The following is an 18415-nucleotide window of genomic DNA, read 5'->3' on the forward strand; positions in this document are numbered from 1 at the left end:
GGTCCTTGCAGGTGAGCCAGCCGTTCACACGCACCGGCTCCTCGTGTACCGTCGTCACATTGCCGGTGGAGAGGCTGGCGTTGGCTGGGATGGTCACGTTCTCTGGAGGAAGAGGAGGAAGAGAAGAAGCAGGTTAGCCCCAAGCAGGGCTTGCTCATATATGGGGCAGTGAAGAAGACTCATTTATAGGGTTGCCAAGTACTTACTGCAATCCGGCGGGGGACACATGCTCCCCGGCCGGAACATTTCTCCTTGTAACGCACCATGCCGTCGCCAGGAAATGACACTGGGTGACGCTCTGGCAATGGGGCTGAAAACTCGATGGTACCATCAAGTTTCTGGCCTCATTGCCAGAGCGTCGCCCGGCGTCACTTCCTGGCGATGGCATGGTGCAGCACGTCTGTTGTCCCCGCAGGAATGATCCTGCAAAGACGTCTTCGTCCCCTGCCGAATCACGGCAAGTACTTGGGAAGACTGTCATAGAATCATAGAGTTGGAAGGGGCCCTACAGACCATCTAGTCCAACCCCCTGCCCGATGCAGGACCAGCCTAAAGCATCTCTGACAAATATTCGCCCAGCCTCTTCTTGAAAGCTTGGAAACCACTTTGGCCACAGCTCAAGCAATCATGCAAGAGCCCATTTCTATGACACGGTGCAGATCTGGGAGTCAAGCTCTCCGAGATTCCTTTTGTTAACCCTTAAAAGAGGCCAGGGATATCCATACTGGGTAAATGATCCGATTCACCCTTCCACCTCCCTTGCAGGTCTCATTATGGAGAGGGTGCAATTAATCACAGGAAGGAGAAGAAACCCACACCTGCAGTCTGTTTGCACAGCACTACAGTACGGATCTCCCCTCCTTGTGCTTCCCCCCCACCAAAAAATGAACAGTGTCTGGTGGACAAGACTTCCAGCAACACAAAAGCACAAATGCAACCACAAGACCCAAACAGATGTCTGCACTGCCTCTAACAGACCCGTCCACATTCTTCTCTGGAAAAGCAAAAACCGACGAGAAGTCACCAAGACTTCCCAGTTGCCTCATCTCATCAGGCCCGTTCCGGGGCAGTAAGAACACTGCTGGACCGCAAGATCATCCACAAAATGTAATTTGCCATTTCCATACTCTAGAGGGGTGGCAGCCAATGTTCCCTCTAAGCTGTGAGCAAAATTTCTACTTTGTGAGCTGCTGGCATTAAAGTTGTGAGCAAATGATTTGGCTGCTGCATAAATTAGCTTGCTCTGGAGTCATCCTCCCTGAGCTAAGACAAAAATCTGTGAGCTGGAGGCTAAAATTCTGTGAGCTAGCTCACACTAACTCAGCTTAGAGGGAACACTGGTGGCTGCGTTAAATCTCTTGCGGCCCAAATAAAAACAAAAATCTCAGGGCACCCGAAAGACATTTATGGCGGCAGGATTTTCCACGGATCAGAGTCCATCAGATGCCCAAAGCAGGACCTCAGTTGGCAAATACCAACAAAGCCCTCCCCCACACCAACTTGGCACGGAGAAAAGAGACAGCAGATGATGAGCCCAAAACACAAAAGAAGCACACAACCAAGCGAGGATATTTCTGGGCAACGCTTGATTGTATACAAAAGGAGGACGGGGCCAGAATAAGAGGGACCCTCCTGGAGCCTCCAGAGTTTTGCTAAGCTAAGTTAACACCAGTGGAGGCATAAGCCTTAACTCAGTGGTTGCTCTTATAACAACACACATACATCTGCCAATGGGGACAATAAAAGTCCTATGCGCCAGCCAAAGGAAAAACGGACCTCGGCTTCAATTTGCCATTTGATCTGGCTGTCAAAGGAGCCGAGGAATCAAATTTTAATTTCCCTCCTTGGCACCTTCAGCTCCCTGTCCTAAGTGAAACAGCTCGATTCGAGTCCAGCACCTTCAAGACCAACAAGATGTTCAGGGTATCAGCTTTCGAGAGTCAAAGGTGCGTCTGACAAAAGGCACTTTGGCTCTCGAAAGCCTATACCCTGAAAATCTTAGTTGGTCTCGAAGGTCGACATCAGCCTGAGCACTGAACGACGCAAAGAAGCAGTACAAGATCTGAAAACGTGGAGAGAGCTGGCCCATAGAATCGCCAAGAGTCGGACACAACCGAATGGCTAACAACAGGGGTCATTTCCTGCAGGAGCGCACAGGAGCGGAGCTCCGGCAGTAAAGAGCCCGGGGGGGCACATGCAACAAGCCCCACCCCCCTGCTCCCAGCAGCCCTCAGTCAGAGCAAGAAGCAGCCAGGTAAGTTGCAGAGCCGGCTCCCCAGTCCAAAACAGTCCAGTGGCATCTTTAAAGACTAAGTTTTATTCAGGTACAAGCTCTCCCTTCGCTGCAAGGACAGATCTGCACATTCCCCCCCCCCCCAATAGCTAGCAATCCAAAAGAGTCCAGTGGAGCCTGAGCAGTGGGTGTTGCCTTCTGACACACTTCCGGTGATGTCAGGGGGTGTGGCATATGCAAATAAGTTATGCTAATGAGTTATGCTAATGAGCTCCTGTACCTCTTTTTCTACAAAATGACCCCTGGCTAACAGCAACAACAACACAACAAAGGTGCAACTGGACTCAAATCGAAGTGATCTACTGCAGACCGACACAGCTCCCCTCTGAAATGATCCTAAGGGAGGAGCCAAAATCAGGCATGGAGGGAGAACTTTAAGCCTGCACCCAAACTCTGGCTAGGTGGAAAGAAAACTCCACAGGCTGCAGAAGACTCATAGAATAATAGAATGTTAGAGTTGGAAGGGACCTGGCAGGTCATCCAGTCCAACCCCCTGCACTCTGCAGGAGCATAGCCGAAAGATAGCCCTACAACGTACCCAAAAGATGGCCGTCCAGATTCCGCTTGAAAACGTCCAGCGAAGGAGCATCCACCACCTCCCGAGGCAGTCTGTCCCACTGCTCAACCACTCTTACAGTTAGGAAGTCTCTCCTGATATTTAGCCGGTATTGACTCCCTTGTAATTTCCACCCATTAGATCTAGTCTTGCAATCCGGAGCAAGAGAGAATAGATCTGCGCCATCTTCTACATGACAGCCCTTCAAATACTTGGAGACTGCAATCATGTCCCCTCTAAGCTTTCTCTTTCCCAGGCTAAACTTACCCAACTCTTCCAGCCTTTCCTCATAAGACTTGGATTCCAACCCTCTCACCATCCTGGTTGCCCTCTTATGGACACGCTCGAGCTTGTCAACATCTTTCTTAAAATGTGGTGCCCGAAGCTGGACACAGTTTTGTAACTGTTAGCCTGCCTTTGAGTCAAGAGACTGATCTCAAAGGCAAGCCAGGCTGCTCTGTCCTAGACCCATACCCAGGAGAGGAATGCAGAGACTCAGTTGTAAGTACGGGGTTGGCTAGCAAGATAGCTTTTCATATTTTCTTTCTCCATTCTGCCTAACTAACCTGTCTACTGATTGTTCTCCATCATCAGTGCTTTCTAGGCTTTATGTGTAGTTATTTAAAAAGTGCACTCGATTCACCATCTTTTGAGCGTGAACCAACCGCGTAGAATATCGCCCGCGTTAGCCGGCGACTCTGCTTCACGCTGGCTGAGTGCTGAATAAGGACAGCGATGATGGAATACAGATGGAGAGAAAGAAAAAGGTCTCTGGTTTCTCTCTTGCACCCTGCCCCCCCCCCCCCCCCCAAACTCCTGGCAGCCAAGAGCACCAGAGGAAAGTATGACAGGAGAGAATTCTCTCAACATTGGCAGTTTCTACTTGGGAAAGGGACTTTCTAGCAAGGGGAGATTGGAAAGTAATAGGTGTCAAAACACAACCAGTTTCCTGGGCTCTTGGCAAACCTAGGAGTGGGGGGGCTGGGAACAAGGATGCCAGCCTCCAGGTGGGACCTGGGGACCCCCAGAATGACAGCTCATCTCCAGACTACAGAGATCTCCCCTGGAGAAAACGGATGCTCTGGAGGGTGGAATCTATGGCACTGTGCCCCACTGAGGTCCACATGCTCCCCCAAAATCCGGACGTTTCCCAGCCTGGATCTGGCTATCCTACCCCCCATCCCCTGCCACTATCCAGCAGGGACCCGGCAACCCTAACTGGAGACCTTCTGCATGCAAAGCAGATGTTCTACCGCTGAGAAGAAGAAGAAGAGATTGGATTTATACCCCGCCCTTCACTTGGAGTCTCAGAGCGGCTTACAAACTCCTTTCCCTCCCCCTCCTCACAACAGACACCCTGTGAGGTGGGTGGGGCTGAGAGAGCTCTGCCCCCCAAACTCCTGGCGGCCAAGAGAACCAGAGGAAAGTATGACAGGAGAGAATTCTCTCAACATTGGCAGTTTCTACTTGGGAAAGGGACTTTCTAGCAAGGGGAGATTGGAAAGTAATAGGTGTCAAAACACAACCAGTTTCCTGGGCTCTTGGCAAACCTAGGAGTGGGGGGGCTGGGAACAAGGATGCCAGCCTCCAGGTGGGACCTGGGGACCCCCAGAATGACAGCTCATCTCCAGACTACAGAGATCTCCCCTGGAGAAAACGGATGCTCTGGAGGGTGGATTCTATGGCACTGTGCCCCACTGAGTTCCATGTCCTGCTCAGTCTCCATCCCCAAAGCTCCAGGACTTTCCCAACCCAGATCTGACAACCCTACCCGTGCCATCCGCCCACAGGTGGCCAGGAGGGACCTGGGAACCAAGTCCTGACATGCATGTTTATGAATTGTGAAGAGAAGTGGCTGAGCCCGGGCAGCTGGCATTTTATAACCCCACGTGTTGATCACTTTTCTTCTCCTGTGTAGACATACTTACCAACTCAAGACACCCTTTGAGCTCTTAGTGCTCAGGACACAACAACCGTGTTGGTCTCTTGGGTGTCACAAGACTGTTGTTCTAAGTCACTGTGTATGCACAAAGAGCTGCAAGCTATTGCAAAACTTTGGGAAGAGGATCCAATGGCAGGACGGGTGGGTCCCCCTCCCGGTCCCCCTCCCCCTCGTCTACAAGCCTCCCGTTGCCACATTCCATACCCAAGGCAGCCAGCTCTCTGTCTGCTCCCCACACCCCTCTCCACAGCCATAGCAGATGCCCAGTGGGATGAAGTTAAGCAAGAGAGGCTTTTCCTGACACAGAGAGGAAGGAACGCGGAAAGCATTGCCTCTTCCCGTGTGGTGTCATGGTTAGTGTGTCGGACTAGGAACTGGGAGACCCCGGTTCAAATCCCTCCTCTGCCACGGGAAGCTCACGGTGGGACCTTAACCTAGTCACACATACTCAGTGCAGCCTACCTCACAGGGTTGTTGTGAGGATAAAATGGAGGAGAACGATGTAAGCCACTTTGGGTTTCCCACTGGGGAGAAAGGCAGGGTACAGATGAAGCAAGGAAAATATATATATAGTATTCAATACATGAAATACAAGAAATACGATTCCTTCATCAGGACTGCAAATGGGAACGGCCAAAAAGGCACAGCCACAGGAACTTCACAGCCAGTAATGCCTCCAAACTGTCTTTATTGTACAGCAATGTCTCAAAACGGCTTGATTTTCCTTTATTCACGATGGATACATATAGCCAGACTCTGTAGGTGCTTTTCCATCTAAATGAATGTCCTACCATTGGATCCTCTTCCCAAAGTTTTGCACCTACTATTGAATGTTTAAGAAATATTTGGATGTTAAGTCATACACGATCCAAAAAGAAAGGTGGCAGCCCTGACCTGGATCGCCCAGGCAAGCCCGATCTCGTCAGCTCTCGGAAGCTGAGCAGGGCCGACCCTGGCAGGTACTTGGATGGGAGACCTCCAAAGAATACCAGGGCCAGGAGGCAGAGGCAGGCGGATCAAGCCATTTCTCTGAACGTCCCCCATGCCCCAGTAGGAGTTACCAGAGGTCACCATGACTTCCAGGCATGGGCGCACACACACACACACACTTCAAAAAGGATGTGGACAGAATGGAGCTGGCGCAGAGGAGAGCGACAAGGCTGAGGGAAGGCTGAGGGACTTGGGGATGTTCAGTCTGGAGAAGAGGGGGTTGGGGGGGGACATGACTGCTCTCTTGAAGTATTTGAAGGGCTGCCAGTGTTCCCTCTAAGGTGTGGAGTCTTGCAAGCAAAAATTCTACTTTGTGAGCTACTGGCATTAAAGTTGTGAGCGAGCGATTTGGTTGCTGCATCAATTAGTTTGCTCTGGAGCCCTCCTCCCTGAGCTAAGACAAAAATGTGTGAGCCGGAGGCTAAAAAACTGTGAGCTAGCTCACACTAACTCAGCTTAGAGGGAACACTGGCAGTCACTTAGAGGAGGGCAGGGAGCTGTTCCTGTGGGCAGCAGAGGAGAGGACTCGCAATCGTGGGTTGAAATTAAGGGCGGGAAGGGACCGGCTGGATCTTAGGAAGAACTTCTTTACAGTCAGAGTTGTGCAGCAGGGGAATCGGCTGCCTAAGGAGGTGGTGAGTTCCCCCTCGCTGGCAGTCTTTAAGCAGCGCCTGGACAAACACTTGTCAGGGATGCTAGGCCGATCCTGCACTGAGCAGGGGGTTGGACTGGAGGGCCTGTCTGGCCCCTTCTGACTCTGTGATTCCGTGAAATGCAAAAATACAAAAAAGGGGGGGGGGAGACGGCAGAGAGGGGTGTGTCGGCTCACTCTTACCCCAGGCTCCAACAGCAGGTTTGTGAGTCTTCGACATTCCCATGACATAAACTCCCACCAAGGTGGCGCAGGCAGTACGACGCCTGCGGTTAACATCAATAGCGAACAGCCACAATGGCTGTTCGAATCCCCACCGCGGCCGGGTTGAGCCCCCGTCCCAGCTCCCGCCAACCCAGTGGCTCTAGTAACAAGAGGAATGGGTACCTGCCCAGTGGAGGCGGAGCCGGAGCTGGAGCGACATGGTGACGTGGGACGCAGCACGGCAGGAGCCGACGGGACGTTTGCCGGAAGCTGCGCCCGAAAGCAGCGGCGCTCCGAAGGAGAAAAAATCGTCAAGAGCCTGCTCGGACTTGGTCGCCAGCCATCCGGATCGCCAAAAGGAACAACGAGGCCGCCAGAGAGGAAGAAGGACTATGCCGCATGGGTGCTGGTAGGATATCCCCTCCCCAAGAGAATTGTGGCCCTAGCTAGGTATTAACTACGCAGTAGTTCATTGTAAACCGCTCTGAGACCCATTAGGGGTCATGGGCGGTATATAAATCCCATGTAAATATTTTTTTTAAAAAAATGGCCTTTGAACCCCCAGGTGCAGCTGTTGAAGGCCCAAAATTATTGTGCCTGGGGAGCAGGATACAGAGCAAAAGCAGCAACCGTTACCAACCTTGGTTCACGTTCAAGCTCAGGGGCAGGAGTCCGTGGCCAGAACCCTACTCAGATATGGAAATCATCTCTCCTGCAGGTTGCTCTGTGCAAATATTAACTCTACCCACACAAGCTCCCTTGCACATCAACAGAGAGAGACAGACAACAGGTAAAGTGTGTGTTTTCTAAAGGGGCGGGCTCGGGGGCTCTTGAAGGAAGGAGGCGGCAGGAAACAGATGGAGGGGAAACCGTTAGACAAAACAACGGTGAACGCGAACTGACGCCGTCAGCACTTGGGTAAGGGGTGTTCCGGGAGGGGACGGTGCTCGGTGCCCTGAGATTCCTTCTGCAGGGGTTGACACCAAACGACATAGCAGCTTGCTCTCGAGAGCAGGGGTGGCTTTGGAAACAAGGCAGCTGGGACACCACCACAAACATCCCAGTGTTTATGGTGCAAACAGGCCCCAGAAGGTGACCCTCCCTGCCCTTGAAAGCCAGGTGCAGGCCTTCACCTTTCCGGGCTGCCATGACAGGCCTCACGCGGGTCTCGGGAGGAGGCCGCAGTCACACCTCGGAGGAGCCAAGTGGTAATCAGCCCAATTTTGACTGTGTTCCACCTGCCAGTGTGGCACAGGGTCTAAATGAGACTGGGGTGCAAAAAAACCCTTGGCCATGAGCTGAGACCTGGGATAGGGATGCCAGCCTTCAGGTGGGGCCTGCAGATCTCCTGGGATGACAGCTGCTAGACTACAAAGATCAGTTCCCCTGGATAAAATGGCTGCTTTGGAGGGCAGACTCTGTCCACTGAAGCCCCACCCCAAACCTTGCTCTCCCCCCAAGAACAAAATCTCCAGGGATTTCCCAACCTAACCCCAGGGGTCATTTCGCAGAAAAAGAGGTGCAGGAGCTCATTAGCATACCCCATTAGCATAACTTATTTGCATATGCCACACCCCCTGACATCACCGGAAGTGTGTCAGAAGGCAACACCCACCGCTCAGGCTCCACTGGACTGTTTTGGAATGCTAGCTATTGGGGGGGGGGGTGGAATGTGCATATCTGTCCTTGCAGAGGAGGGAGAGCTTGTACCTGAATAAAACTTGGTCTTAAAGGTGCCACTGGACTGTTTTGGACCGGGGGGGGAGCTCTGCAACTTACCTGGCTGCTTCCTGCTCTGACTGAGGGCTGCTGGGAGCAGGGGGTAGGGCTTGTTGCATGTGCCCGCCCCCTGGGCTCTTTACTGCTGGAGCTCTGCTCCTGTGTGCTCCTGCAGGAAATGACCCCCTGCCTAACCCTAACCTGGGGCCAGTCACTCTCACTCAGCTTCGTCTTCACACAGGGTTGGCAAAACTCGGGGCTGGGAAATACCTGGAGATTTTGGAGATGGAGCCAGGGGAGGGACCTCAGCAGGGTACAATGCCATAGGGTCCACCCTCCACAGCAGTCATTTTCTCCAGGGGAACTGACCTCGGTCTTCTGGAGATCAACAGTAATAGCCTGAGATCTCCAGGTGCCACCTGGAGACTGGCAACCCTGTGACTTCACAGGGACGTTGCCTAGATAAAACCGAGAAGGGGGGGAGAACAACGTACGCTGCCCCGCAGCTCCTCAGATAGGGTGAAAACGTGACAGATCAAAATTCACGCAAAAAGCTACATGAAAGGGATCAGTCAGCAGACTAGATTAGCAAAGACCTCCCAATTCTCCCTGGGCGGGTCCAGCCTAGAAAAACCTTGTGGAAAAGTGAATGCCTGCTTCCTAGAGAGGCAGTGCCGGGAGGTTAACAGAGGCACAGGAGATCAGGTTCTCGCTGGCACACAAGGCAGCTGCTTGTTGCCTCTCCGAGTAAGGACCCAGGACCAGCCCAAAAGGTCATTCCAGTTCAGCATTCTGTTTCCCCAACAGCTGCAAGGCAAGACGCCCGCGGGAAACTCACAACCAAGGGCAAAGGCAACGGCAACACACACACACACCCCGAACACAAACAGCACCCCCCAGCATACTGCTTCTGAACTGGAAGGCTGCAATCCTGGCTTGTGGTTGCCATCAGATCAATCCGCCATGAGCCTATCCTGCGTCAGCCAACGGTCAGCGCTACATCATCGGAAAGAAATTGCGCAAGCTGATTACACACCGTGTTAAAAATACTAATTTTTCCATCAAAAATTGACTGCTCTAGCTCTAGTATAAGGAAGCTACCCACTTCCTTCATGCCACTCATAATGTTGATCATGCCACCCCTGGGCCTTTCCCCCCCTAAAAGGAAATGTCCCTTGGGTGCCCTTTCCTGCACTGTTCTAGCACCTCTATATCCTTCTTGAAATGGCACAGCTAAAGCTGAACACATGTGTTGCTGCACCAACAATAAAATGCAAGGGTTTTAAAATAAGTTATTTTTGATTCCTTTCTAATAATTTCCTTGACCGATTCACCAGAACCTTGCTATTTCTTTTCTGGTGAGTCACTATTTCCCATTTGTTGCATATGTGGAGCAAGCATCCTACCCAATTAATGCTGAATCACTGTTGCCCATTCAGAGATTCTTTTCGAGTTCCTCTGAGCCTGCTTGGACTTTCATTCTCCTGAATAATCTTGGACTCCTGCACAACCTTGCCTACATCAGAGCAAGTTAAGTAGCATCAGACCCCACTGCAATTCCTTGGGGAATCCTAATTCCCATCTTTGCAAAAAACATGCATTTGCCAATATACCCTGTTCTCTATTTAGTTAACAGACAAGAGGGCCTGCCTTCTTCACCAGCTACCAGTTAGCCACTTTCACACACACTAAATAATGCACTTTCAATCCATTTCCAGGGCACTTTGCAACTGGATTTTACTGTGTGAAACAGTAAAGCCCACTTTCAAATAATCTCTAAAGTGCACTGAAAGTGGACAGAAAGTGCATTATTCCGTATGTGTGAATCACTAAAGTGCATCAAAAGTGGATTGAAAGTGCATTATTCAGTGTGTGTGGCTCACTAAAGTGCATTGAAAGTGGATTGAAAACACAACATTCAGTGTTCATGAATCACTAAAGTGCATCGAAAGTGGATTGAAAGTGCATTATTCAGTGTGTGTGGCTCACTAAAGTGCATCGAAAGTAGACTGAAAGCACATCATTCAGTGTGTGTTAAAGCACCGCAACACACTTACTTCGCTAAGGGGTGAGGCTTGAGTGAGGCTGCAAAGAGATAAAAATCTGGTCCTCATTTCCATAATTGCTGCTGCTGGATAAGTTAAAGCCAAATGGCAGGATCAAGTGCCAACACATTAAGTTTCAAGGAAGCTACAGCTCATAACGTATGCACAGCAGCGTTGCCATCCCCTGATTTGCTTAGCAGTCGAGCATACGCTTCGCCCGCAGAAGGCCCCCAGTCTGATCTTCAGCAATGCTGTTTAAGGATCTCAGAAGCAAGGCCAGGGAAGCCTCTCTGTCCAAGACTGGGGGCAGCTGCAACCTCGGTCAGCTCACGAGAAGGCAGCCTCTGAGGTTTCAACCCACATTGCCCCACAGAGCCAGTTTGGTGTAGTGGTTAAGTGCGTGGACTCTAATCTGGGAGATCCGGATTTGATTCCCCACTCCTCCACTTGCACCTGCTGGATGATCTTGGGCAAGCCATAGTTCTGACAAGAGCTGTCCTTGAAACAAGAGCAGTTTCTGTCAGAGCTCTCTCAGCCCCCCCCCCACCTCACAGGGTGTCTGTTGTGGGGGCAGGGGAAGGGAAAGGAGTTTGTAAGCCGCTCTGAGACTCTGAGTGAAGGGCGGGGTATAAATCCAATCTCTTCTTCTCTGAGCACAGGGGGCAGAACTCAGCATCCCTCCGACGGGGCCCACAAGCCCCAGCCAGTCGCGCTGCAGCTACTGCTTCCTCTCTCAGCAAAGCAAGAAGCAGGGGATGGTTTTTTCCCCAGCCAAGAGGCACCGGCGTTGACAGGACTGACAAGGCGGCTTCTTCCTCGCCTCTCCCCCCCCCCTCTTCAGCTGCTTACGCCACCCTGGAAGGAAAGCCCGTCAGCAACCCTGAGCTCAGAGTCACGGGCGCAGATAAGGAGAGCTGAGTCAGCGTGTCAGGAGACAGAAGATGCTGAATCAACAGGTTGCTGCCATGGCCAGGAACAACAGCTCGATGAAGACTGGCGCAAAGGGGCATCCACTGGATGCCATGCTGGGGGGGGGGGGGGGGGGAGGGGGGCTACCAGCTCAGGGATCTCCTGCATGGAGAGGGGCCACCCCTTTTGGGACAGGAGCCTCTTCCCCACCGAGGGGCTCGGAGGCACCCGAGCGGGGCACAGAGGGAGAAAAACAAGCCGGCGCCCACTTAAAGGGCTCCTTTATGAGCGGGGAGGGGGCAAGGTCCACCTCTATCTTGCCTCCTCGGTCTCTAGGTGTCAAAAGGAGACTAGATTTTTGCTGATCTGGGGACAGAGGGGAGAGCCGGATGAACCTCTGGCAGCAACAGGTAACAAAGGAATTCCCCTCTTGGGCAACGGGGCCAGGCCTGGGAGAAGCTGCCCTCCCCCACAAGGGAGTAGCCCCCCACAGCCTCCTCCTCCCCAGGCCTTTTTGCGCCGACCTGGGCTGCCCTGTGATGCCTCAGGCCTGGGGTAGGAGCCTTTTGTTTCTCTTCTGCTGACAAAAAGAGCCCGGAGCAGAAGTAGCAGCAAGGGAAACCACAAACCACCATCAGGCCACTGCCGCCAGGTCTCACGGTGAAGGAGGAGCGGGGAATCAAACCCGGCTCCCCAGATTAGAGTCCACCACTCTTAACCACCACACCAAGCTGGCTCCTGGAGGAGAAGCTGTTCCACAGAACCTATCTTTAACCAATGGAACTCCTTGCCACAAGATGTGACAGTCACTGGCAGTGTTCCCTCAAAGCTGAGTTAGTGTGAGCTAGCTCACAGCTTCCTAGCCTCTGGCTCACACATTTTTGTCTCCGCTCAGGAAGGATGCCTCCAGGGCAAACTGATTTATGCAGTAGCCAAGTCGCTCACTCACAACGTTTATGCCAGTAGCCCACAAAGTAGAATTTTGGCTCACAAAACTCCACAGTTTAGACGGAACATGGGAAGTGAGTTAGACACATCCCTAATGGAAAGGTGACTACAAGACCCAAATGAAACCTCCACGTTCAGCTGCAGTATTGCTGGTGCTGAAGAGCAGGGCAGGGTCCATGATACGACTGGAATGCCCCTGAAGGTTCTGGCTGAGTCCGTTGAGCTACAGTGGTCTGATTCAGTCTAGGCATTCCTTCAATGCGTCAACAGCTAAATGGGACCTCCCTGGGCAGAAGGAACTCTTCCCCCCTCCCTGCCCCAAGGGCACCACATGGTGTACCAGAGAGACCTCTGTCTCATCCACTTGGCATCTGCTCTCCCGCGTAGGTCAGGCCGCTTTTTGCTAAATCCAGGTCAAGACCGAAAGTTTCCTCTTGGTTTGAGCAGAGAATCCCCACAGATCCAGTGAAAAATTTACTTGGTGTCCAAAGTTCAGGCTTGATAATGCCAGAGGAAGTGACCAAGAACCAGGGCAAGGAAGGGCGGGAGAGGCGGTCTTGCCTGGTCAGCTATCCTGCCAGCATCAAAGTGATCACTTCATTCTCAACGGCTACAGCTTATCAGGAGAGAATCTAGGGGTTATCAGACCGAGTTATCACAGCCTCTCCACCCCCCCCCAGGAGTCACAAGTTACGCACTCCCTACAAAACCCACCCTATTATCTCAGAACAAAGCCCCTCTCCAGGACAAAAAAGAAGCCCCTGATCTCAAGAGGCATTATTGTCACAAGAGAGCTACGTTTGTTCTGGATAAGAGCTGCAGAGGATCCTGCTGGATTTCACATCCTCCACCCATTCCAGCTTGAGAAAGCCCACATTGCAAGCCCACCTCCTTTTCAGAAACTGAACCCATTAACACTTTTTGCATCTCTTTGGGTTTCCCAGCACTGAGATCTCCCCCAATTAATTTACACAATTTTCGTGCATCAAATGCCTACAGGCATGGTGCAAAAGAAGCATGTGAGCCAGAGAAGACAAGCAACAAACAGAGGCAAGAAGGTCACAAGGGCCAGCTACAAAGACAAGAAGAGACCAAAAGTGCAGATTTGTACATGCCGTCCTGAGAAGCATCAGTCAGGCCGCTCTTCAAAACAAGCTGCTCCTGGATTTGCATTAGAAAACCACACGGAGGAGGCTGTTCTGGCCTCCAGAGGGCCATTAGCTGCCTAGTGGCCAACATTAATGACCCGGATGACACCAGTCATTTCTGTCTCTGAACAAGCAAGTCTTCCTTCTAAGAAGCCTATTTATACAGCCCTTTGGGGGAGACTCTTCTCCATGAAGACAGGTGGGGATCCATGTTGGTCTGAAGCCGCAGAACAAAGCTTGAGTCCAGTGGCACCGCTAAGACCAACAAAGGTTAAGAGTAAGACCAGAAAAAGTTTAGTTCTGAATATAGGCTTTCATGTGCATACACACTTCTTCAGAAAAAGTGTGTAAGCACACGAAAGCTTATGCCCAGAATTAAACTCCATTGGTCTTAAAGGTGCCTCTGGAGTCAAACACTGTCCCGCCCTTCTCCACGTCACCCTCTGAACAACCCTGTATGGTCGATTAGGCCAAAAGAGTTTGACCAGCCCAAGGTGACCCAGAGAGCTTGATGGAAATTTGAACCCAGATCTCCAAAGCCGTTGCAGGGCTGCAATTTTTGATGAATCAGACCCCCCCCCACACACACACTCCTACTCAGGGGTCATTTCGTAGAAAAAGAGGTGCAGGAGCTCATTAGCATAACTCATTGGCATAACTTCTTTGCATATGCCACACCCCATGACATCACCGGAAGTGTGTCAGAAGGCAACACCCACCACTCAGGCTCCACTGGGCTGTTCTGGATTGCTAGCTATTGGGAGGGGGGGAGCGTGCAGGTCTGTCCTTGCAGAGGAGGGAGAGCTTGTGCCTGAATAAAACTTGGTCTTAAAGGTGCCACTGGACTATTTTGGACCGGGGGGGGGGGGGGTCTGCAACTTACCTGGCTGCTTCTTGCTCTGACTGAGGGCTGCTGGGAGCAGGGGGTGGGGCTTGTTGCATGTGCCTGCCCCCTGGGCTCTTTACTGCCGGAGCTCTGCTCCTGTGCACTCCTGCAGGAAATGACCCCTGCTCCTACTCCTAGAAAGGTAAGAAGCCTGCCACCCTCTCCCTGGGGGCTGATGGTTGTCCCGTCACCATCCCCATGATGTCTAATCATCACTGGCACTTTGCACAGAGGCAGAGGGGAGACAAGAAGAGGGAAACCGCAACTCCCCCAAAGTTCCGGAGCCAGATTACAGCCCGAGTCTTTCAAATAAATAGATAATAAGCAATTTAGGTAGTCTGTAAATCTGTTGTAACTCAAGGAGGCCTCCAGGCCACACCTGGAGGTTGGCAACCCTACCTAAGATGCAGTCAGCCATTGTGCTGCTTTTTTGCCATCTCTCAGTTTGCATAGTCACTTTGGGTGAGGGGAACGGGGGGAAACATAAGAACATAAGAGACAGCAATGTTGGATCAGGCCAGTGGCCCATCTAGTCCAACACTGTCACACAGTGGCCAAAAATACCAGGAGCCATCAGGAGGTCCAGCAGTGGGGCCAGGACACTAGAAGCCCTCCCACGGTTGCCCCCCCCCAAGCACCAAGAAGACAGAGCATCACTTGCCCCAGCCTGAGAGTTCCTATCTATCCCATGTGGCTAATAGCCACTGATGGACCTCTGCTCCATATGCTTATCCAATTCCCTCTCGAAGCCGTCCATGCTTGTAGCCCCCACCACCTCCTGTGGCAGTGAATTCCATGTGTTAATCACTCTTTGGGCGAAGAAGGGCTTCCTTTTATCCGTTCTAACCTGACTGCTCAGCAATTCCATTGAGTGCCCACGGGACAAAAGGGCCCCAAATCCAGCCCAGTGGCCCTTTGGCAGGGAGCCAGCACAGGTTTGCCTTACCTGGTGGGTGACACAGGTAGGAGTAGAAGCCTTCTGACTGGAGCATGAGGAGGAGCGAGGCCCAGCCCAGGAGAACGGCAGAGAAGAAGAGGTTCTCCACCACGGCTGTGCAGGCCATCCACCAGCGGCGCCGGTGGGCAGTGGCGAGCGTGGGGGCCATGATGACGGATTGGTTGTACGGGGAGGCCTTTTTCACCTAGACTCCTTCAGACAGAAGAGAACAAAAAGATATCTCTGAAGCAGCTTCTTCTCCACAGGGGAGCCCAGCCACACCCACCCCACACAATGCAAGGGTTTAACTGCAATAGGAATGCCAAGAGTGGCGAGAGTTGTATCTCTCTCACCACCTCTGATGTGCATGCACACAAACACACACAGAGTCCAGATTTTGAATGCCAAATCGGACCCACCTATCATGAACAGTATGTCTACGCATGCACGGAATGCGGTTGTATACATTACAACGCCATGACACTGGAAGCCACCACATTGAAAAGCAAACAGAAAAAGTCACACAACTTGAATTCAGGGCATCTTGTCGTGCCGGCTCCCTTGTTATACATTGTCCCGCCCAGAACAATACCGAGAGGCAACGTGAGGACAGCGAGAAGTGATGTCTGGGCACACCACAAGTACAATATCAGAACATGAACACAGCTGGAAGAGGAAGGGCTGCCCCTTTATCCCCACCCCTCATTCCCTTCTGAGCCTGGTGAGGGAAAGTACCATCAATTCAAGACAAGAAGAAGAGATTGGATTTATACCCCACCCTTCACTACCCAAAGAAGTCTCAGAGCGGCTTACAAACTCCTTTCCCTTCCCCTCCCCACAGCAGACACCCTGTGAGGTGGGTGGGGCTGAGAGAGCTCTGACAGAAACTGCTCTTTTTCAAGAACAGCTCTTATCAGAACTATGGCTTGCCCAAAGTCATCCAGCATGTGCAAGTGGAGGAGTGGGGAATCAAACCCGGTTCTCCCAGATCAGAGTCCGCGCACTTAACCACTACACCAATCTGGCTCTCAGCCCTGTATGGTTTTCAAGGCAAGAGACAAATGGAGGTTTCCCACTGCCTGCCTCTGTATAGTGACCCCAGAGTTCCCTGGGGGTCTGGTCTCCCATCCAGGTACTTAATGGAGCCAATCCCACTCAGCTTCCGTCCCCACAAAACCAAGCCACAGGGCCTGCAAGAGACACCTACTGCAGGGCAATGGAAACCTCGGATTTCAAGCCAACTTCACTTCGTCCTCCTGTCCCAAACCCTTGGGCAAAGGAAAAACAGAAGCTGCAGTCTGCACTCAGCTCTGGGGTGAAACATGCCAGCACAGCCAGGTCCGACCCCCAAGAAACAAAGTCCCAAACACAGTCTGTAGCAAGCAATGCACCAGTCTCATCTTTCCTGGCCACAACAACCCATGCAGCTCATGTTTACCCAGCTCATCTCTGAGAACCTTTGCCAGATTAAGGGGAACATTTTAGACCTAGTAAACAAGACACCAAAAGAGTCAACAGGGGCCACCCAGCCAGCAAAGAACTCAAACAGGAGGCTGCTGAACTTTCCACGAAAATCTGATACACTAAACTATGTTGCCTTCCCAGAAGACTGGGCAATAACAACTGTAACAGCCTTTTCTTTTTTTTTAAAGTAAGCTGGGGATAGACAGAGCTGTCCACAGTCCCAAGGGAATGGCAGAAAACATAATGAAAGCTCACCTGGAAAAACACATAGAGGGACAAGCCCTGCAAAGGAAAAGGTAGCTTGGCTTCAGCCGAGGAAATCCTGCCTGAGATCCTCTGGATTTGTCTGCAGGTCATCACAGCCAATCCAGTATAGATAATATAAACCCAGGTTTCCAAAAGAGAGCTTATGCTAAAGTCCCTCCAAAAAAAGACTCTTAAGGAAACACAGAAGAAGGTGGCTTGTTGATGGGTTAAGAAACAGGAAGCAGAGAAAAATATTTTCCCTAAGGAAGGGAACTGGGTTCCAGTGAGGGCCCACAACGACCACACTCACACAAGAAACCACCATCATTCGGGATCATGACAGAGATGTGTACTGATCTGGTGGTGACTCCCCAGAAAGAAACTCCAGGCTTTTGGTAGTCAGCACAAAAGAAACAAGGAGGGGTGGTGAGAGGACAGAATTCCATGCAAGAGGTTCTAAGGAAAGGGAATTAAAAGAGAGCAGTGGTATGGGCCACTTGTGCACTCACCTCAAAAAACAGGAAAAGATGCAAAAGTTGGCAGGCCCTCCCTACAGAGAAAGATTACAAAATCTGGGGCTCTTCAGTTTAAGGGTGGGGAAGTATGAAAAGGAGTAGCATGACAGACATTTACAACACTGTGACTATCATATAGAGGAAGTGGGCAGCTTGTTTTGCTTCCTTGCACTAGAACTTGGGCTGTCATTCAGGACCAAAAAAAGCAAGTTATTTCTTCATGCAGCGCTTAATTAACTTGCAGAATTGACTTCCCGAGATGTAGTCATGGCCACTGGCGTGGGCAAAACAGATTAGCAGAGAGGACTGATCTAACATTAAGGGTGAGCCAGGACCGCTTAAACAGAGCCTCCCCATTCAGAGGCAGTATACCTCAGTTGCCAGGGAAAGGCCTCCCGATTTTGCCGGCCAGCTTGCTGAAAGAATTGCGGGGAGGGGGGCAACAAGACAGACCACCTTGGCCTGATCCTGCGAGGTTAAGGCAAGAAGAAAGCAGCCGCTACTCCCTCTCCCTGTAGCCCCACTGCTCCGCCGGAATGCCCCCACTGTGGACCGGCAGAGTCCGAAGCGACCCCCAAATCGTTCCCCCTCCCCAGGTTTGTCTTCCTAGAAGTCCCGATCTCCGGCTGCCTCCGCCTGGGAGCAAGCCTGCGCTACGGCCCTCGAATGCAGAAAGGCGGGAAGCGGAGCGAGCGCAGCAAAAGCCCCCACCCCGTCCCGGGAAGGCCCGATCGGACGCCCCCGGGCAACAGCCCCGGCTTGCCAGCCGTGCTCGGGGAAGCCTTGCTGGAAGGGAACGAAGGGACGGTGCTTGAGGCCGGCGCGCCCCCACCCTCCAGCCCGCTGCAGGCGCGTCCCCACAGCCGCAGAGCGCGAAGGACAGCCGCGCACCGGCTTCACCTGGCTCCACTCGGCTCTCCCGGCCCCAGCAGTACCGCCACCGCCAGCCCGAGCTTCTCCC

At 52.1% G+C, this 18415-nt stretch overlaps 1 protein-coding gene across 1 annotated transcript; it reads right to left on the reverse strand.

Annotated features, from left to right (window-relative positions):
* Nucleotide 1: 1 nt before the first annotated feature.
* Nucleotides 2-17798, reverse strand: LOC107119381 (large neutral amino acids transporter small subunit 4-like; the record flags this gene model as incomplete). The annotated part of the gene is made up of 3 exons (XM_015421843.1): nucleotides 17449-17798; nucleotides 15239-15442; nucleotides 2-102 (listed from the first exon to the last, which is right to left on the reverse strand). Coding segments are annotated over exons 2-3 (261 nt in total), but the record flags the coding sequence as incomplete, so codon positions are not given.
* Nucleotides 17799-18415: the final 617 nt, after the last annotated feature.

This window comes from Gekko japonicus, unplaced genomic scaffold, assembly GCF_001447785.1.
Source record: "Gekko japonicus isolate JY-2015 unplaced genomic scaffold, Gekko_japonicus_V1.1 scaffold21, whole genome shotgun sequence".
NCBI classification, from domain to species: domain Eukaryota; kingdom Metazoa; phylum Chordata; class Lepidosauria; order Squamata; family Gekkonidae; genus Gekko; species Gekko japonicus.